The sequence below is a fragment of the Amblyomma maculatum genome, chromosome 2 (assembly GCF_055883805.1).
Source record: "Amblyomma maculatum isolate TAMU_Amacu chromosome 2, ASM5588380v1, whole genome shotgun sequence".
Taxonomy (NCBI): domain Eukaryota; kingdom Metazoa; phylum Arthropoda; class Arachnida; order Ixodida; family Ixodidae; genus Amblyomma; species Amblyomma maculatum.
The window spans coordinates 10,102,948-10,124,659 of record NC_139345.1 but is presented as its reverse complement, the minus strand read 5'-3'; the positions used below and the strand labels follow the sequence as shown (position 1 = coordinate 10,124,659).

The 21,712-nt window shown below is 43.5% G+C and overlaps 1 protein-coding gene across 1 annotated transcript in view; it reads left to right on the top strand.

Moving 5' to 3' along the window:
* The window catches only part of Gcn5 (Gcn5 acetyltransferase), a 46,760-nt gene that overhangs the window by 12,495 nt on the left and 12,553 nt on the right, over positions 1-21,712 (top strand). Inside the window, exons 7-14 of the mRNA XM_084593188.1 lie at positions 4,105-4,296; positions 5,464-5,573; positions 8,055-8,216; positions 8,345-8,404; positions 8,849-8,922; positions 9,754-9,962; positions 16,912-17,038; positions 21,210-21,320. Of these exons, the coding sequence (XP_084449314.1) occupies positions 4,105-4,296; positions 5,464-5,573; positions 8,055-8,216; positions 8,345-8,404; positions 8,849-8,922; positions 9,754-9,962; positions 16,912-17,038; positions 21,210-21,320 (1,045 nt within the window). The remainder of the gene's footprint in view (positions 1-4,104; positions 4,297-5,463; positions 5,574-8,054; positions 8,217-8,344; positions 8,405-8,848; positions 8,923-9,753; positions 9,963-16,911; positions 17,039-21,209; positions 21,321-21,712) is intronic.

The window sequence follows — 21,712 nt, the reverse complement described above, 5'->3', positions numbered from 1 at the left end:
AACGACTGGTGACCTAGACAGGAAAAACAGACAGGTAGGTCTAAAAATTAATATGCAGAAGACTAAGGTAGTGTTCAACAGCCTCAGAAAGGAACAGCAAGTAACAAAACACTGGAAGTGGTAGGCAAATATGTGTACTTAGGACAGGTCGCGACCACAGATCCAGACCACAAAGGGGAAATAACTAGGAGAATAAGATTGGAATCGAGCGCATTTGGCAAGCAGTCGCTGATTATGACTATCAGCTTACCAGTATGCTCTAGGAGAGTATACAACAATTGCATCTTACCTGTACTCACCTATGAGGCTGAAGCATGGAGGCCAATGAAAATGGTTCTGCTTAGGTGGAGGATAACACAGAGAGCTGTGGAACGGAAAATGGTTACATTCAAAGTGCAGAGTAGGTCAAAGAAATAACTTGGGTTAATGACATTCTAGTGAAATTAAGAAATGGGCAGGACATGTAGTGCGAAGAGAGGACAACCGATGGTCGCTTAGCGTAACAAATTGGATTCCAAGGGAAGATAGGCGTAGCAGGGGGTGGCGTTAGGTGGGCAGATGAGGTTAATAGGTTTGCGGGGGTCAAGCGGATGCAGCTAGCACAGGGCCGGTTTAATTGGTGGATAACGGGAGAGGCCTTCGTCCCGCAGTGGGTATAGTCTGCATGATGATGATGGCTTAACACTGATTGGCTGGCTGGTTCTGAGATGTTATGAGGCCATGTGACATAGGGGATCTGGCAAGAGCTGTCAACCTGGACAGCTCTTTTGCGATGGAAATTATATAGGCCCTTGAAAATATTTGCCAATTTCGAACACTAAGTTGAGCATTCTTTTGGTACTCAATTCGATCCAAATGTTTGCTGTATGCATCCTTGAAGTAATTATCTGAAGCGAATAATTGTTTGGAATGCCCGCTTCAAATTATTTCGGTTTAATGCATCTCCTCTGGCATGGCTCTGGCCGAGGAGGTGCATTAAACCACTATTTGCACAGGCCTAAAAGAATAAATTGTTTTGAAAACTCTGAGCTATGTTGTTTGGTCCTTCTGGATTTAAAATACTATTTGAACTACCCACTTCAATATATTATTTGCTTTTTTTTTGAGCCGAAAAACCACTATTCTCACACCCCAAGAATTGAGTTCTCCAGGATGCTTGGGCCCGGAGTCCGGCATGCTACCCCTAGTGCACACAGGCATGTTCATATGGCTTCGTATAAGGGTATCTTATAGAGGCTTTACATCCGTTTCGATGATATATCACATAATGTGTTAGCTTACGGCTGTATGTTAATGAGTATCTGTGAAATTATTAATAGAGGCAGAAATTGAGGGATTAATGATTAATCGAGTAGATAAGTACTGCATGTACGCGAATGAGGTCTGCAAGGGGAGCCACAGATGGGAGTCAACACTGTCGCGTCATACCCTTAAAGAGCTGAAGTGTCCTTTGAATTTTTGTGAATCTGAGGACATACTGCCTTAATCTATTTTGCAGGTACAAAAGTAAAGCTTGTTGCTGGGCTAGATGGTGCATAGTCTTATGGGAACAAGTTAGCGAAAAATAGACAAAACACCAGAAAGGCAGATAGGAGGACATGCTTTTACTGGCAACTGATTCTTTTATTGAAAGATGCACATAATATCTCTGACACACCACCTGTCAGCTGCAGCACATGTCATAAAGATGTACAGTTATCAAACAATAAAGGAATAATTTTTGACACAGGCTAGGCTAAAACTGATAACTGCAGCCAATAGTTCCTTAAAATTAAAAAAAAATATATAATGTAGTGTGTGCAACAGCAGCCGCTAGGCGGCTGCTCATCGAGAGTCTCGTGCGCGGAATTGAAGAAGTGGCCCCGTGGCGTTCGGTTAGAAGAGGCTGAAGTTGACGGCTGTCTCTCGGTGCTTTGGACTTGCTCTGGACCTGCTCTCCTGTGCCTGCTAGATCACCCCCCCCCCTATCCCCCCCCCCCCCCCATTAAAAACCAACCTTCTGGTTACGGTCCTAAACGGCTACGTGACAGTATATAGAACAATGGCATGCAGTGTGAAGGGCCAAAGTAACATGTTTGATTGGATTGGAAAGACGGTATCAGAATGTAAGTGCATAAAAAAGGTCAAAGCCGGAATAATAGAACAGCACATGTAACATCTTGACTTCGGCAACTGCTTTGTGCGCTGAGCACTTTGTCCCGCTGCATAATAGGTACCAAAGAACCGTGGCGTATTGGGCTAAAATGATTGTCAGGATTCTGAAACGAGGATTGCAGATGAAAAATGCAATGAAAAGGTAAAAAAAAGAACTCGAAACAAACACATGTAATAGCGTAGTAAAACCTCGTTACAAGAGACACTCAAGGAACTCGATAAAGATGTCTCTTGTAACCAAAAATTGTTACCAACTCGTATATATGGCAGTTTAGATTTCCTTATCTAAATTCTGTTCCATATTTGTGCCCTGTTTTGTTGCAATATGTCAGGAACTGAGAAGGAGTGCCTCCACTAGAATGGGAAGGTCTCTGTTGTTTTAGCCACTGTCATCACATTCCTGTGTGACTGAAACAACAGGGACATTTTAACTTCTCAGTCAAGACAAACAAAGTTAGACAAACAAAGGACACTGATATGGAACAGAATTTAGTTAAGGGAATCTAAACTGCCGCACATGCGAGTTGGTACGGGCCAGCTGCGTTGCATGAGTGTACCTGGTGAATTGTGTCTCCTATACATAGTGAAGAATTTATTTTGGTGACCTGCAAAAGTTGTTCTTAATAACAGAGTGCCTCTTGTAACCATGTCTCTTGTATGCAATGTTGTTAACGTGGCAAACATCAGAAAACCAACCAAACCATTTTTAAGTGTCTCTTATAACCGAGTGTCTCTTGTAGCCATGTTTCTTGTAACGAGATTTTGCTGTACCTTCGAAAACGGTTACATTCTTTGAATAAACGAGGAACCACAGAGCACTCGTTCATTTGTTAGTTTTCAGCCAAATCTTTGTAAGCCTTCTTCATTCTTATACAAGAAAACCGAACCATCACTAATACAATTTTGGCCCTTCTTCCTAATCCAAAAGGCTTCTTTCAGTTCACGGGCAACACGTTCGCGGCATCCGTCTAAAATAAGGTTTTTTCAAGATTGGGCTTGCATGAGTGTAGATCACAGCCCTTGCTATGCAGTGACAGGTTAGACCCCATTCCAGTCCCCATAGAGCGTTCATGTTCTCTTAACCTACCATTCAAACAGCACTCCGTCTGCCCAACGTACGTCCTACTACAAGTGAGGGGAGCCTACACACCTGTGGCCAAGTAAAACTAACTGCTGGGCTAGTTGGTGCATTACTCATAAAAGGAAAGATTCACAGCGCTAACAAATATACACACACGATAGGCGCTGACTCTAACTTCTTTTTCGAAACAACACTACATAGAAACTTCTTCAAAAAACAAATGCTCCCACACCGTCGGCAACATATGAATTTTGTTAAGATAGGGAAGGCCTAAACTGGCATACATATGTTGCCGACGGTGTGGGAGCATTTGTTTTTTGAATTTGTGAGTGTCTATTTGTTAGCGCTGCTTTTATGACACCTGTGGCCATGCTTTGTTTTGCAGTTTTTTCTTTTTTCTTTCTTCAGGTACAAGCTAGTTGCCTTTATTTTCTCTTTGTGCAGCAGTGGAGGAATCGCATACATTAACCATGCTGAAGTAAGGAAAGACATTAAGGCTGGAGAAAGTAAGGCTGGAGGCAGTTGGCCATCTTTATGGTACTTTTTCTACAGGTCTAGCTGGCTTCAGGAAGGTGCACCAACAATGGCCTATTGTTGGACTGAGAGCCCCACTAAAAAAATTTATACTTTTGACATTAAAAGCTGTGCAAATTTTGAGAAGTTACACAACTAAGAGATATTATGAAAGCACTTAACAGAGCCTGTCAGTTTTGATGCATTGCTTTCATTTTTCTTCTTTTATGTGTTGTAGGCTTAACAAGTTTTGTTCTCTACAGTAATCCCAGCTTGCTACATGAAGACATTCAAAACTTGCTTTGCATTTCACATACTCACATATTTCAGTTATATCCCTTGTGGGCATTTTTCAGGTGGTTGTGCTTCTGCCACGTCCCAGCATTCTGTGACAGTTTGCCGCATTCTGAAACAACCATCATCTTTGGCCGTACGCTGCTGCGCTCAGTCTTCCAGACGATGCGCCGTCAGCTTCTGGACAAGTTTCGAGCGGAGAAAGACAAAATGCCCCCGGAAAAGAGGACACTTGTGCTTACACACTTTCCACGGTTCGTTCAGTGATGGCGGCTGACCATTTTTACAGAAGTACAATGTTGCCAATTCATTAGGAGTTGTTACTTACACTTTCTTTTTGACATGAGATTGGTGCATAGCCTAGTTGAAGGGCTTCAGTAGACATAAATTGCATTTCTGCGTGCTTGGCATTGCAGCATTTTTTTAGCTTTAGATCTGTGTGCTTCATTTTTTTGTGCGCTATTTGCAGAAGATTTTGTGAGGAATTTTCCAGGAAGACGAATTTGGATTGATGGAACTGTGAAGGTATTTGTTGTTGAGAATACTACAGTTGTGGGAAGAGTATACACACTTCTAAACATGTGCAAACTGTTTTTTTATAATACTTTTAGCTATGGACTGCATGTATGCTATCATATGAGTGGGCTGAACCTGGGGCATGAGTCATAAAGAGCCGGAGAGCAGTGGCAGCTTCTCTGCAGTGCCCAGGTGCAAGAGGGCAAAGAAAGCTAATGTGCTAACATGTGAGGGCATCTGAGACCTATAACTATGCACTCATGCACGAGTAGGTCAGGTTAGGTCTGGGGAACGCAGCGTGAAGAGCAAGAGCGCATAAGCAGTCGGCCATCACGATGACTACTTCGCATCGAAATTGTGTAAAGGGTTGAAGCATTGGAAACAACTAGGAAGCGATTCCAGCTCTATTACCATTAGCAAACAAGACATGTTGCCAAATCTCTTTCACACTAAGGACGACGCAAATGAAGACTGAATTCTGCTAACATTAAATAAGGAGCTCTTCATGCCTTATGCTAAGCATGGTAATCTTTTTGAAGTGGTAGGGTCAGTAAGCACCTTCGTGCCTCATTCAACTTCATTTTTTAAAAAAAGGTAGTTCAGATCATTCGTTTTCCTATATAATATGTTTCTTTTTTTCTTCATTTTTAAGAACTTATCAATGAGGTTTTACTGTATACATATACAGAACATAATTTTATTTCTGTTTACTTTCTAGTTTTACTTTCCATTCTTTGGTTTTAATTTTTAGTAAATTTTCAAGATTAGAGCAAATCTGGTGATTGAAATATTTATAGTATTGATTGTTAATCTATCTAGACTGTCCTTTGCTGTGACAGATGAATGATCCAGATCTTGTTTCAGTATAGCAAGGAGGTGCTATGGAAATTTCATTGTGTGCCCAGATTCTTGTCGGTGCTCGAAGAAGAAGTTTACGGAAACAACTCTCCTATATGGGACCCTGATTTCAAACAGACCCCTCTCAGCAGTGCCACCAATACGCCTACTGACAGAAGTGAGTTGTTCTTTTTACCAGTCTTGCTGTCACAAATACCACAGCAGCTGATAAAAGCATATAGTGGGGAGCAAAGAGGGTCACTGCTTCTTTAGTTTACAAGTATTTTACTTGCGTGAGCTCATGTCGCAGCTGTATGCTGTAGCATGCGACCAGCAACTATAGTACATTTTGTTCTTTGAAGTGCCGTAAAGGCCAACTCCAAGGTTTTTGAACTTACAGTAAAATTCTATTCCTTAGAGTCCCCTCTCAGCAGTACAGAAAGTTTGTCTATATGCTGAGTAAACTATTTTGAAAGTGCGAAAAGCAGGAAAACGAAATCGAAGCCAGGTTTCAACCAAGCGACGACGACATGACAGACGTTCCTGGGCACTGTCACAAAACTTGATGCGCATTGTTTGGCTAAATTGTCAACTGTTGTCGGCAACTTGGGCTCCCATTTGTCTGAAATGACAGAAAGCAAGCTTGAAATCTTGTTCTTCGGCAACAGCAGGGCGAGTGTTGACAGCCATGCATCCAATGACGTTGCACATTGCATTTTGTGGCCTGTATTGAGGCTACAAGATGGGAAATGTTAAAGTTGATTTTTCACTGCAATAACACGCTGTATTGTTGGGAAATTCAGCACAAAGGTATTAAGAACTGGAGAGAAAGCGTGTTGAAAATTTCAGTGGAATATGAAGAGGTAAGTAACCCCTGACTTGGGCTTTCAGCATGCTTCTTTAAAGAAAGTCTCTGTGTTCTCATCACCATTTATCAGGATTTGTTAGGGCGAGATGAATGCACTTAGCTTGTACTGGGCAATCCAAGAATGCCATATTACAGCAGAAAGTTGAAAATAATCCATTCATTTCATTGATGTTAAATAGAAACTTCTCGCAGTTACAGGTAAGTCCCTGTTAGAAAGCTCACTATACTGAAGTTTGCGACTTCTCCAGTGCATTGTAGTTACAACTTTTATGATATCAATTAAGGCATTATAATAAATACAGGCTCTTAGCTTCCTGCAATTTTGGGAAAAATCAGAAATATTTTTTGTAGAAATACTTGTGGGACATTGGCAGGAACAACAGAATGATTGCAAAAGTTATTAATTATTGCATTTGCACGAACTTAATGTAAAATAAAAAGGTTTAGAGGTTACAAGGGAGATTTAAAACGAAGTACTATTATGATTATGTTTACAGCCTCGTATCAAAGTGGTTAGGCCAACTGTAGATGAACTGCCATTCCCTCCTCTCCCTCCTTTTGAAAAAAAAAAAAAGAAAATGGCACACTAAATTTCAGGGGTGAATATATACGCCAATGTTAGTATTTGAAGGCAAAACTTCAGATGTATGCTTCATAATCAAGTCCAGTTAAAGCCTTGGGAGCGCTTAAGGGTTCGAAGACTGAATTTTAAGCACCCAACTATTTTCACGGCTGCGGAAAGTTGGCTGTCTAAGGTGCCCAATTCTGTAATTGTTTTCTTGGAAACACTGTAGAACAAATTTAGAGAGAATTTTTTTATCAGCCCATACACCCGTTCTTATGTATTCTGATGCTGGAAGCCATAACTAATGAGTATGATATCAGTTGCATTCTGCTAAGTAGCTTAGAAAAAGTAATGTAAATTTCATCTGCCGGACAGTTATTAGACATATTTGGTTCAAGGTAGCATTTATTTCAGTTAAAATGTGAAGGGGGTGTAGGTTCCCGTCAAAGCTGTAAATGGAGAGAGCATTAACTATTATGTGAAGCATTGTCAGTGCTCCTGAAAGGAGGAAAAAAAACCACTGCGCTTAAAACAAATCTGATAGTTTACTGAGACGTAGTCGCGTGGTAGGATACGCACTTAAGAACGGGCTTTCACCTCAATATAACATTTGTTTTGTTTTTGTTTATGCAATTTTTAAGGCCAAATTAAAATAAGGTCTTTATTTTATTTTCCTTAAAGGCTTTGAAAGACTGGCTTCTAGTAGCTTTTGAGCTTGTTGGTGAACTTATCACTGACTACCTATAAAAGGTGTGGGAGAAAAAATCAAGTTATGCTCATTAACACCTTCCAAATTTAATGTTCTGTAGCAGATGCTTTGAGGAAAGCAATTTGTGTTATATCCAGAAATGGAAAACATCCAAACATTTCAAATTAACTGTCTGGTATCAGACGAAATTCTGTACACACTTTGACATTGCATGCTTTCCTCTATCTTTTAGCGAGCTTGAGCATCAGACGACATAACTCTAGTGAGGACATGCTGATCTCCTTCTATTGCTATTGCATTGTCCGGAAATGAGAGTAAGCATCAAGTGGATGGCAAGCTTTTGCAGGACTATATCCCATATGTGAATGTACTTTTAAGGGGTTTAGGCATGATTTATGCCGACTGTGATAAGAAAAAATTTGCTGCAGAACACTGGTGGTGTCTACAGTGTGTCACAAGGTCTTGTATCTTGTTGCTGGAACAAACTATTGAGCTCAGTGCTGCTAAACATGTGCAGGTGTGACAAGCAACGGAACAACTCATGCGAGGGCCATTGAAAAGCAGTCCGTTGCAAACTCGCCCAGTTCAGGCAACGAGAATGGCCCCACGTTCAACCAGAGTTCGGCAGTGCACGCAACTGGTCGTTCATCCAAGTCCATTAGCACTGCGGATGCTCAAGGTGAGGATTAGGCACTGTAGGTCATGTGCGTTGTGCCTTCCCTATATTTGTCACCATCGTGAAACAGCCTAGTTGTGCATGGTTTAATTACACGTCCACTTTTTTTTTTTTTTTTTTTTTATACGCAGGAGAGAAACGACCGAACGAAGAAACTCGCATGCCAGAGCCCAAGAGACGCAAAATTGAAGGTGAGAGCTTTTGCAGTAGAAATTTACTGAGGGGACACCCTGTTTATTTGTAACAATGTTGAAAAGGCTTTCTTTTTTTTATTTAACTGTTAACATAAAAATTGTATTTGTATTCATTGTCTCTGTACTCAAGTACAAGCTGTCATGATATGCCATTATCCTTTGCTATTTTCCCTTTATAGCAGCTTTATTAAAGGTGTTAGAGAAAGTAAGGAAAATTATTATGAAGTGGCAAGCATCAGTCTCGCAGTCTAGAGCAGGACTCTTTGCTGCAGGCTTACTGCAGGACAGCAATTGTTTAAAAAGAAAACAAAATTGTGAAGGGCTTCTGTCAGTGATGAACAGCTGCTTTACTGCAGACTTCTTTGTTGTAGTGTTTTTCTTCTTTGCTGAATTGCATAAGTATGCCTATGCTCTTTTCATGGCTTTTGCTTTAACCTTTAGGGGACATTGCAGAAGAGGTGCTAATCCAGTTAATTGCCACAATCACTGATCCAAAGGAAATGGCTGGCCCTGAGGTAGGCTTTACTGTTCTTGTTTCTCTTTGACCTTTTTCATATCAAGTTATGGCTTATTAATGTGGTGTTTTGACAGCTCAAGAAGGTGGTAAGCAATTTTCTCTCTTTTTTTTTTTATGTTTGTGTGCGAGCTCCTAACTCGTGGTTATGGTAGGCCGAATTGACCAACAAGCCAATTTTTACTGTCTGCCTTGCTTGCGGTCTGCCTTTCTTTTCATCATTGAGGGGGCTGGGAAGGGGGTCTTCACTATGGTTGGCCTGAAGAGCTTGGGAGTGAAATATAATCACATTATTGTTGTTATAATTCTAGTAATGTTTTCTTTACCACTCTTCTGAGTTACAGAGCTTCCCTCTTGCATTATATTTATGCAGATAAAGTAAAACGTCATTTATCCTGAGTAGTGTTAATTTGTGCGGATCTGCCCTTATAACAGCAGCATCAAAAAGTTTTGACATAGTGAAGCCAAATACGATTTGAGAAAGCGTTTGCGTATGGATGGAAGTTGATGGAGGTGATAGCACACAACACACAGCGTTAAAATGTGTTGCAGCTAAAGCTTGGGGTGATCGGCTGCAGCAATAGCTACTTGTGATGTTCCGTACTTGCTTCCCGTTAGAAATTCCTGGGTTAGAACCTGCCCTGTTTCGAAGTTCTTTTTTTTTTTTCCCTCACTGGCTAGAGGCTTTACACAAGATTTGTGCTTGGGTTCGATCATGTTAAATAGTGATTTTGCACTAGAGTGAGAATGTGGCTTCTTGAACACAGTCCTGCAAAAAGGGCCTGAATCTGTGTTTCGTCACTGAATCACGAGTGTGGTGTCTACACCGCAGAACAATGCCTTCTCTGAGCTGGCAGCGCGAGATGAGGCGGCGCGAGCGGAGGAGCGGCGAGGGGTGATTGAGTTCCACCTGGTGGCCAACTCGCTGAGCCGGCGGGTGGACCAGCAGTCCCTGGTATGGCTGGTGGGGCTGCAGAATGTCTTCTCCCACCAGCTGCCAAGGATGCCCAAGGAGTACATCACCAGGCTCGTCTTTGACCCGTAATGTCCACCACCATTTCACCTGTTTTAGTGGGATCTGTCTGCTCTGCTCATACATGCACTTTTTGAAGCTGGCCTGCTGCAGTTGTTAACATCAGGAACTCGCTTCTGTCTTTAATTTGTTCTTTATGCCATGCTATACTGAAGGGAGCCAACTGTCATTGACGACTAGGAAAGCATAGGCATCATGCTTTTCTAGGTGTGAGTGGCAGTTGGCACTCTTTGTACGTACCCCATAATGAGCTCTTCATGACCCTACTATGTTTGCTGACTATACTATGCTGGCAGATATAGCGTTATGCACAGAAAATCTGGCGTTGGCATCGTGAGCAAAAGATGGCTGGGGTTTAACCCTGCTAAGCCTAGTTAAACAAAGTGAAAGCATTGTTTTGCTTTTTTTTCTTCAGTTGGGCTTAGGTTTAGACGTGGCCAGACATGGTTTTACACTGATTAAATTGCTGAGGTTATGGACTTGAAGATGCCATCAACTGCAAGAAGGAATATGGGATGCTGTACCTGCCGTCAAAATGTGAAAGGTCAAGTGGTGGTACACCATAGGTGGTGCCATGGCTAAGCTATATAGCCATACAGTGACCTCTGGCTCATTGCAGGTCAAGCGGCCTGCGAGGTCGATCTTGGCATATACATGGCGTTGTGAAGCTTTAGCTTCAAAATCACTGGGATGGCGCTAGCAGGTGGTGACTGGCAGCTGACAGGGCTGAGAACTGATTCCTCGATGGTTTTTGCGATTTAAATGGGACCACATGATATCAGAAAGTTGGGAGGAGCTGGCAACTCCTTAGGTTGCTCATATGCAGTGGGAATGTGGAATAAGAATCAACTTCCCAATGCTCTTGGGTGCCGAGTCAGGCACGCTACTTATAGGCCACACAGGCACGTTCATAAGGCTTAGTTAAAGCGGGGCCTTATATATTGAGTAGTAGCCTGCGCTCCCGCAACATACCCTTAAAGGCAGATTTTAAGTGTCCCCCTTAAATTTTGGTGTTTTCTGCACTTGTGATAAGGGTATTGGAAGTTTGTGTGTTGTGGTGAGTGAGCCCGATTCGGTGTGAGGTTGGCAGCAAGATGTAATTGCACTTTACAGGGTAAAACACTTGATTACAAAAAAAAGAAAAATGCCGATTTCGGAGACCTAGATGACTGGAATTTTTATATCCTTGAAAACCCTTGAATCTGTGGTGAACTGCATAGGGAGGCTGGCAGAGAACTTTTACACTTTCTAAACTTTGTTTCTCCCACGTAAAAGCAGCAGAGACAGAGGCTGCACTTTATTTCCTGCACCACAGCCCCTGCTTCTGCCACTGTGTGAATCAAAGTGGAGAGGAATGCATGTGCATGATTTGTACATTTTTGTATGAATAGTTGAGCGCTGTGGTGCTGATGTAGATGGTGACATTTGGCCACTTGTGAAACACCACAAGAAACGTGCTTTCAATACACATCTTATATAACATGGTTTTCATCGCTTGTTGCTGCTGCTTCTTTCTCTGGAACTATTTGAATCAGTCAGAGGAAGAAATATAGCCACTTGATTTGTCAGCACTGTCAGTAGTATTGTAAACCTAGGGTTATGCCGCAGTTGCCTCAAACCACCCGGCCATTCTAGAAGTGGTAGCACCATTCTTAGCGCTCTAGCGAAATATACCTGTGCTTAGCAGCTGACGAAAGTTTAAAGAGGCGAAGTGCAGGCATCCTTCAAATATTCACACATTATTTGCAACTTTATTTACAAAACAATGTCTTCCGGCATTCGAAAAGAGGTGGCTCTGTACTGTTGGCCAGGGGATTGAATGCATGTGCCAACCTTGCGGCATGTGGTGTATATTCAAGGCACTTACTCATCGCGCATGGTCTCACCATCCGCTGGCGGCCGTTAAAAAGCAATATACTATAAAGATTTGAATGGTTCGCAGCAATATTTTGTGAGAATCATAAAGCTGCCATGAGAGCACTTAGCAGCAGATGCATAAAAATTGTGGTGATGTGATTGCTGTGCCAAAAGGCAAAGCCTGCTACATGCTGCTACATTATGACATAATAGTACTTGTAATTATGAGGATCATTGTAGCAGATCGCGCTGCACCGATACTCGCCAATGGATCAACTCTTTTTCCCTTCTACACAGACCTTTTTTTTTTTTTTTCAAACATAGTAACAGGGAAGACAAAAGATGATGCATTATAGCACGTAATTTTTTGCCATACATATGTGGCATGCACGAAAAATGTTTAAGAAAAAAAATACAGAGCTTCTATGCTACACCGGAAATATATAAATAGGTCTGTGCTGTACGCCCACTTTTCTAGCACCTTTGGCTGACTCAAAAGCTGCTCCAAGGAGTCTTCAGCCAATCACCTCACTTACATTTTTTATTTGTGGGACAATTGGCAATTTGAGAAAAAAAATAAATTTAAAAGCAGGTTTTGGTGAGCTGAATGCTTCAGGAAGACTGCTAAAGAAAATATACAAGAGATTGTGGGCTTCAATCGGGAAGCCTGAATTGAACATAGTGCAGTGAAAGGTTCTCGGCAAAAACAAAGTCCCGCAAGGAGTCTCAACCTGCACAGGTTTCGGTTCATCGTCGTCGCTGCTGTAACTGTCTTCCGCGCCAGTGACTGCTGCGAAGATAGGCGTCTGTCAGCTCTTCATCTGTTGCGATTGTATCGTTGGCATGTGAAAATTCCTCAAGTCCCAACGCGTCACCGTCACTACCGCTTACTGTGGACCAAAGTTCGGTCATTGCTGTATCGGCAGCAGCTTCGAGACCTTCCGTGCTGCCGGCATCTCTAGCGAAGCCCACTTTCCTGAAGCAGTACATGATGGTGGAGGAGCTTACTTCTGCCAATACTCCAAAAGTTACCTGCACTGCCATCAGGAGCGGGATCAAGTCTGGCGGTGGTCGGCGTTCTGAGGCAGGCCAACTATATCGACTGATTTGATCTTCTGGCAGTCCAAGGAACTCTCAAGAGTCTTCGCCAGCACCACAATTCAAACGTGTCAATTCTTCGGCGGTCAGCCTTTTTCACAGTCCAACTTTCGCATCCATACATCACAACTGGAAAGACCATAGCACGAGTTATACGGATCTTGGTTGGCAGACTAATGTCTCTGCTCTTTACTAGGCGGTCAAGGCTAACCATTGCTCTCTTTCCCAGAAGCAGGCGTCTCCTAATTTCATGGCTGCAGTCTCCTTCCGAGGTAATCTTGGAGCCCAAGAAGAGAAAATCTGTCACAGCTTCCACCTCTTGTCCATTGATGCTCCAGGACTTGATAGGGCAAGACGCCATGATCTTTGTCTTTTCAATGTTCAGTTTAAGCCCAAACTTCTCACTCTCTTCTTGTACACGCATCAGAAGTCTCTTGAGTTCCACTTCACTTTCTGCCATTAAAGTGGTATCATCCGCATATCTAAGGTTGTTGATATGTTTTCCAGCAATCTTCACTCCAGCTGAAGACTCGTCCAGACCGGCCTTCCTCATGATGCACTCTGCATATAGGTTAAATAGGCAGGGCGACAACATGCAGCCTTGCCTCACTCCTTTCTCAACCGGAAACCAATCAGTAAGACCATGCCCAGTTCTGACTGTGGCCTCTTGCCCTTCATACAGGTTCCTGAGGAGACAGATGAGGTGAATTGGAACTCCCATCTCTTGGAGAGCTTGCCACAATCTGCTGTGACCTACGCAGTCAAACGCTTTCGCATAATCAATAAAGCAGAAGTAGATGGGTTTCTGGAACTCTCTTGCTTTGATCCAGCGAAGGTTGGCAATTTGGTCTCTTGTTCCTCTGCCCTTGCGAAAACCAGCTTGCACATCCGGAAGTGGTGTTAGGTGGGAGGAAAAAAACTCACGTGTGAGAGCTTCTGAGTTGCTTGGAGCGCAGTGCAATTGTCGAGCGCCAATGCTGCCTTCCTGCCTTCGCGCTGCATCCGATGATCAAACTTGACCAGCTACTCATGGAAAAGTTCATGCGTCGTCCATGTATCCCCTTATGATGGTAGCAAACTGGGATCCTCGCGGCACCACGAAAACAATGGGGGTTCTCAGATTTCCCTACGACAAAGGGAGACCACTCGTCACTGCCGTCCACATTGGCACTCAAGAAAACAGTCACGCGCGATTTGCTTTGCTGGCTGCCCTTACAGGGCAGTAAAAACAGCACAGTCTTGTTCCCATTGTACAAGTCCCGGCCCACATATGCTTCTTGGATGCAGGGCAATGTTTCCTCAAGCCACTTCTGCCTAGTGTCTACATCGAGTGATCCTGCATCATCCACGACTGTCTTATAGACGATTCTGTGTCTCTCCTTGAACTGTTGAATCCAACTATTACCAGGCTTGAAATTGGTGTTGCGCAGGGGGTGTGCGTAGTTCTTCGCCTTCTCCTCTAAAATTGGGCCACTAATCGGCAGGTTCGCTTCACGGGCGTTAAGGAACCACTGCTTGTTCAATGTCTTTGTAGGCCCTGTGTGGAACCCTTTTTCGGCCATCGTCCATTGCATGAGCAGCACTGGCATCGCTTTTGTTCTCAATCTTGAGCACATTGCAGATGATTGTTGATACTGTTGGTTGCATCAGGTCGTACTTGCGCACCAAGTTGCACACTTTTACGCCGTCCTTGTGCTCACATACAATGTTCCTCTTAACTTTTAGTGGTATTGCCGTTCGCTTTTTTTTCTGCGCCAGTTGTGTCGCGCTTCCTGAAGGAGGAGCCTCCTTTGCTGTTCACGGAAAATCCAGGGCTAGCAAGATTGTGGCAACGATGATGGCGCACTAGGAGAACCACGTTAGAAAGACACGTGCACGAATGCTGTTGCACGCATGCCACAAAACAGCAACCGCGAAGCAGGGGCCTGGACAAAGCAGATAGAGGAGGATAGTGCAGCGCACCACTGTCATCGCATCCTCAAAATGGACTGCTCCACCATGCAGAGACGCGGGGGGAGCATTCAAAGCTCTCCCTCAGAAAGGCAGTGCCTAGCAGTGCCTTGCGCCCTTCCTCCTCCTCCGCGTGAGGAAGCGCTCCGTCTTACCGCTCGCCTCCCGCGGCATGCAAGCTTCCATGGCACGCCCGAGCAACGCATTGGCTTGATGCGCTCTGTCCCGATTTTCTTTCTTTTTTTTGTCTGCTGCATCGGCATTGTCGGCGCTCCGCGTATGTGTGCACTTTAGTGGTTGCCGTGTTTCTGCATTTTTGTTGAATTTCATTCACCATATTTGATTCTTTTAACCAATAATGTAGTATGACGCCATTCTAATAAGCGGTTTATTTTACCATAGAACACATGGCAAATGTGACGGTGCAGCAGCTGCCCATTGCTATATCCGTTATATTGTTAAAACAGGTATTGTTATAAGTGGGTTTGACTGTATAATGATAGTGCTTATTGAAGCCATGTCTTGGTTTTCTAGAAATATGCTTACAAGGCTACATGTCTAAACTGTAGGGCGATTTCATATTGTAGTAAGATAGCAATCAGTGAAGTCGGTTTGACCAGGCAGTAAACATACTAGAGAGCATGCAAGCATAATTTTTGGGCTCACCATTGGCTCTCATTTATTATAACACTGCTCATCGACATCGCTGATGAAAGGGCAATAATTATGAGCTCTAACATAATAGGGTTTTCTTCCGCCCTCTTGTCAAGTATGCATTCCTAGGGAATGTTATGTGCGCCTGTTGTACAAATGAAGCCTTGTGAACATAAAATGCTCTGAAGTGTGGTGATGTTTTGCTGGGCATGTTATTTCTTGCTGCTGAGGGACGTTTTCTTCAATAAGGCTTTTGTCATAGGTGACAATTAGGAAAACTTATACTAAAATATGGCTGGTGTTATTAATCAGTTGGTATTGCTTCCTTGAAGCCTTGCTGTTAGCATGATGTAGTTCAGCTACAAATAGTATATTCAGTAGAACCGTGCTATAGTAAATCCGGATATAGTAAAGTGAACCTGAAGTCCCAGTTCGTCTTCCATAGATGACTGTACATTTTTTCCCCTTATAGTGAAGGTGTGTTTGATAAAAATCTGTTATATTAAAGTGTGTCTAGCCACAGGAAAGTGCTTCCCCAAATTACATCTCTGCATGCGTGCTAAAGATCGTGAGGCAAATTTTTCTTTATTGGGAAAAAAAAAAATACCACAATGAGTTTATTTTTTTCTATTAGGGGTTTTACCACCAGGCTCACCAGTCCTGAAAAGAACCAACTTTACGTTGGCCTTGGAGCCACGAGGGAAAGCATGCGGTGCATAGGGAAAGAAAAAGTAAAGCTGGCTACCAACGTGGAAAGAAGACGGCACTGTTCGCTTAGAAACTGAAAGAGAGTAAAAGTGCAGTGAGATGTAGGGACGGAAAAAGGGTCCAAACATTCACAGCACTGCGTAGTGCGATGCACAAGGCAGCTGTAGCAAGAAGTGGAGGCGCAGCATGTGTGGTTTTGCCGCTCTTGACTGTCGCATGCATTTCTCTTCTATTGCCTCTTAAATCACAGAACCAGCATACAATAATGCCGTGTTCATTCACAGCGTTGGCTTTTACATGAAATCACTCACTGTTGTATTTGTAGCCATGTTACATACATACTTCCATGAGATGTAAACATAATATCTTATAACTGAAACAAAGAAAATTGCACAAACGGGGTGGATGAGAGAGGGGTGGAAGGTATTTTAGTGTTTATTTTATTAACCAAGACGTGTTTAGTAAGGAGCCATTTAATTACCACACACGCCTTCAGGGCTACACCTTCAGGGCCACACCATCACCAACAACTGATATAGTGAAGACCCTGATATAGTAAAGGTTTCTGTCAGTTTGAGTGACTGTGTTGAGTTTAAAATATTGTAGAAGTGCTGTGGTGGGGGGGGGGGGGGGGAGCAGTCTTGGGGGCTGATCATTGTGATGTTTTTTTTTGTTCGCCTTTTGTTCCAGGAAGCATCGCACGCTTGCCTTGGTAAAGGAAGGTCGAGTCATTGGAGGTATTTGCTTTCGGATGTTTCCGGGGCAAGGCTTCACGGAAATTGTCTTCTGTGCTGTCACTTCGAACGAGCAAGTCAAGGTATTGCACCCCCTTTGACTCATAATTTTCCTCGTCATTTTTATTGAAAATTGAATGCAAGTCGTCATGCATCCAGCAGTCGGGTCAGAGAGATATAGGACAAGTTTTAGCAGCAGAATTTTTATTGGATATGAATTTGTGACTACTGCGTCATTCATTCTCCTAAGGGGTCATAAACATCACGCATATGCTTGCATTCCCGTTTTTCTGAAACATGCTCATTCCATACTATATAAGATTGCAAAGGCAAGAGAGGGAACTTCCTATACCTACCACATCAAGCCAGTCCAGACACCAGTGACGATTACTCTCTTAGCATCCGTAGGAAAGCCAACTGGAGCATTGAATCATTATCATGGCAGCGGGCGTCTGAAAAGTGGGGGCATCATGCTCTCGCTGGCTGACAAGAAAGCACAGTGCAGATGCAGATTGATTACTGAAACTGAACTTCAATTGTTTCACTCTATTTCTTCTGTCAAGCTGATAAATGATGTTTTCATTCTTTTGATTCACACATGGTGAGGTCCAAGAAAAGCACGCATGGAAATTGTCCTGCTTGTTTTCCAATAGGCGATGAGTGCACTTTTGCGTTGCGATATTGTTGTGTTACCACCATGACAGACTAATGCTATGAAGTACTTCGAAGTTGGTCATGGGCCTCGAAATAGAATTCGGTGACTTGGCACATTTTCTACGCTCATTTTGTCAACGTGCAGAAGGCTGGAGAGGTTTTTGCAGGCATCCTAATAGGCTTTTGTACATGCATGATATTTAGCCGTTTAGTAGCATTAGTTCATCAATCATCATCATCATCATCATCATCATCATCATCATCATCATCATCAGCCTGATTATACCCACTGCAGGGCGAAGGCTTCTCCCATATCTCTCCATTTAACCCGGTTCTGTGCTAGCTGCATCCACTTGACCCCTGCGAACTTCTTAATCTCATCCGCCCACCTAACTTTCTGTCGCCCCCTGCTACGCTTTCCTTCCCTTGGAATCCAGTTTGTTACCCTCAGCGACCATCGGTTATCCTCTCTTCGCACTACATGTCCTGCCCATGTCCATTTCTTCTTCTTAATTTCCACTAGAATGTCGTTAACTTGAGTTATTTCTCTGACCCACTCTGCACGCTTTCTATCTCTTAATGTTACCCCTACCATTTTTCGTTCCATAGCCCTCTGGGTAGTCCTCAACTTAAGTAGAACTCTCTTGGTTAGCCTCCACGTTTCAGCCCCATAGGTGAGTGCTTTGTAATGTGCAGTATATGTGCGTTAGCACATATAAACTCCTTGCTGCTTGCAGACTGGAAGGAGAAGAATAGGAAAATAGAAGACAGGTTGACGAGCAGCCTACCTTGCTAGTAAGCACACATCAAACTCATGAAAAGGTAATACAGTGAAAGCTCGTTAATTCGAACCTCGATAATTCGAATTTTCGGATAATTTGAACTAGACTACTTGGTCCGGCCAAGCTCCATAGAGATCTGTGTATAAAAAAGCCCATTAATTCGAACGCGAGTCTGTTTCGCTACGGATAATTCGAACTACGCACTGCCGCGTCTGGGCGGCTTGGCGCACATCACGCGGCAAAAAAAAAAGAAAGTAAAGAAACACTTTCGCTATCGGAAGGCATAGTTAAAGGCTGCGCACGTCCAAAACGGGGACAGAAGATGGAACCAGGTAAAACCATGGAAAAGTAGGTAAAATTTAAATGGCGCCATGACCGGCGCGGCGGGCGGCGGCGTTGGAGGGAGGGGACGGCGGCGGCGGCTGCCTGCTCTCTCTTCTGCGCAACGTAGCTCGGAACTAAATACTCGTTAATTCCAACCCTGTTAATTTGGAAATAGGGATAAGTACTGTCGGCTCGCTCCCAGCCAACGCCCATGAAAGGCTACGATCTCGGACGGGCACTACGGGTTAAACTTTTTTTTTTTTTTGCGATAGCCATCCGTCCTTCCAACCATCAGTTGTCAAGGAAGCACGCGAGTCAGCCGCGATCATGACGCCGCTTTTAGCACTGTTCGCTTCAAAAGCTTGAAGCCGCTTGCTGCTATCTCGTGTTCCGATTATTGGAGGGGTGGTAGACGTGCCAGCCCCAGTCGCTCATAGCATGATAAAGCGAACGTACTGAAAACGAGGCTTACACAACCGTACAAGCGCTGGCACTTTGCCAAGTTCGCTTCCCCCCACCCTGCTGGAGCTAAAGTCAAAAGATAAACACGCCGTTATCGCTGCACAGCATCTTGGCCCACCGCCAAGAAATGTGTTGTGGATTTATTATTATTATATTTTTTTTTCAGATTCGTTGGCACAAATCGGGACTGGGTGGGTTCATTATGCGAGCGGGTTCGTTACGCGACTAAATACGGTACATTTAGAGTAATACAAATGGTTCTTGTCAGTTTTTTCGAGGCCATTCGATAATTCGAACATCGGATAATTCGAACTTTTTTCCCGGTCCCGTAAAGTTCGAATTAACAAGCTTTTACTGTATTATTAAGTCACAGGAATAAATGGAAATTAGAACATAGACGGAAAAAAAAAAGGTTAAGAAAATATCAATGAGACAGTTGATCCACTATACATTTCCATTATTGTGTGAGTTCTCAGTGCATATATGTTGATATTATGAGCACCATGTACACTTCTCAGTGCACCAGACAGTGCCAGTTGGGGCACGGCAATGTCAAATCTGTCTGCTCACAACTTCCTCTTCATTGGGTCCTCGGTAGCCGTAGCCATTGTTTTGAATGTTGCCTAGCATCCCCTGCCATGTTCTTTGGATTGGCATATTTGAGCCACCAATCGCACCTGTGGTGATAAAGCAGTTGGAATAAAGAGAACATTTCTTTTGTTTGGTTTCTTATTGATTGATCCACTAGGCGTACCTACTGCAGCCAGTGCCAGCCCGCATCAAGCATCGGAAAAGGACAGCCATCTCTGTGCCATGTCTGTGTGTGCCTCATGCTAGCTTCCTGCCACTGTCATGCTGTTGCAATTAATTAGCGAATTTCATTTTGCCGTATAAATCTGTCTGCTGTTTTTGTGTCTGCTCATGTGTGCCGCCGCTCATGTGCAAACTGGTTCCTGCGCACATGTGGCATGCGCCCTGTTATAATCCCACAGGAGGTATGCTGAACAGAAACCACATGATGGAGGTGTCAGAGAAATGTTACTTAAACCTATACTTCTAGATTGCAGATACCAAACATTTGGATCGAATCAAATATAGAATGCATTATTGTTGGTCTGGATATTCAAAATTACCAAATATTTGCACAGACATGAGTTGGAACACAGGCCAATAAAGAGGTGCTCTTCTGGTGGTGTGTTCACTCTGAAAACGAGCATTCTGGCATATGCAAACATTACTGGCAGCTGTTAGTGCAATGCACTCCCATCATCTCTAGTATTACCGTATTTACTTGCGTAATGAACCCACTTTTTTTCAAGAAAAATTGATGACAGTTTGGGGGCGGGGTTCATTGTGCGGGAAAAAATGCAACCAGACGAGCCAAGCGAGTAGCTGCCAGCTTACCAGTCAGGGGCCCTGGCTCTCTGCCAAGTTCACCCCCTCTTCCTCAACACAAGAGCTTACAAAAAATGCATACGCACTGGGATGGTATCGCTGCGCAGCATCTTGGCACGCTGCCCCAAAAAATGCGCTGGTGACGACGCGAAATGAAGAGACCCAGTAATGACTGTTTTTGTAGCGTAAAGCTTCATTACGCGCGTCAGGGCCGAGTTTCATGTGAGTGTGCGCTGCCCGTTATGCGCATGCGCGAGAGCCGCGTGACGTCACGAGAGGCGCAGGCGCATTGCCTCCTCGCCACAGCCGGTGCGCGCTCCTCGCGGCTGCCGCGCGCTCCTCTCCTACGCGTGACCTTTAGCCGGAGACTTGTTTATGACAGTTGCGCCTCGCGCTACTGCGCATGCTTTGCGCTACATATATTCAGGCATAACAGAGCTAAGCCACTGTTTCCTTTTTTTTTTTTTAATTTTCAGGGGTAAAAGGGGGGGGGGGTTCATTATACGAGTAAATATGGTTTTTGCTCTTTCATGGGCCACCAAGATTTTTGGCTGGCAGGCAAGTGTTGGAACATTTTTTGTTTTCATAACTGTTATTTGCATCTCATTTCATCTGGTTCCTTTCTCTTTGTGTCTAGGGTTATGGGACGCACTTGATGAACCATCTCAAGGATTATCATGTCAAGCAGAATATTCTTCACTTTTTGACATTTGCTGACGAATTTGCCATTGGTTATTTCAAGAAACAGGTTTGTATGAGTGCCTTCCATGTTTTGTGGTTATAGCAAGCTGCATAAGCTAGTGGCCATAATTGTTGAATGTAGTTATTACACCTTAGGCTTCATGTTGGCACAAAATGGAATTGGTTGTAAACATATAGTGTAACGCTGGTGTATTCATATGGTGCCAATATCTCCATTTGGCAGCACTGCCAATGATGCAATATCTCAAATTATTTCATGATATCTCCATCAAAGATTTCTTTATTGCTGACCTGCAGGTTTCGAAATTGTTTCACCCTGCTTGCACCTACGTTATTTTATCCAAATGAAGCGATTGTATCAATTCCTTGGCTTTCGGAGCACAGCTTTGTTCAGCTTTGAGCCCCGCTGTGGTGGCGTGGCTCAGTAGTTAAGGCTGC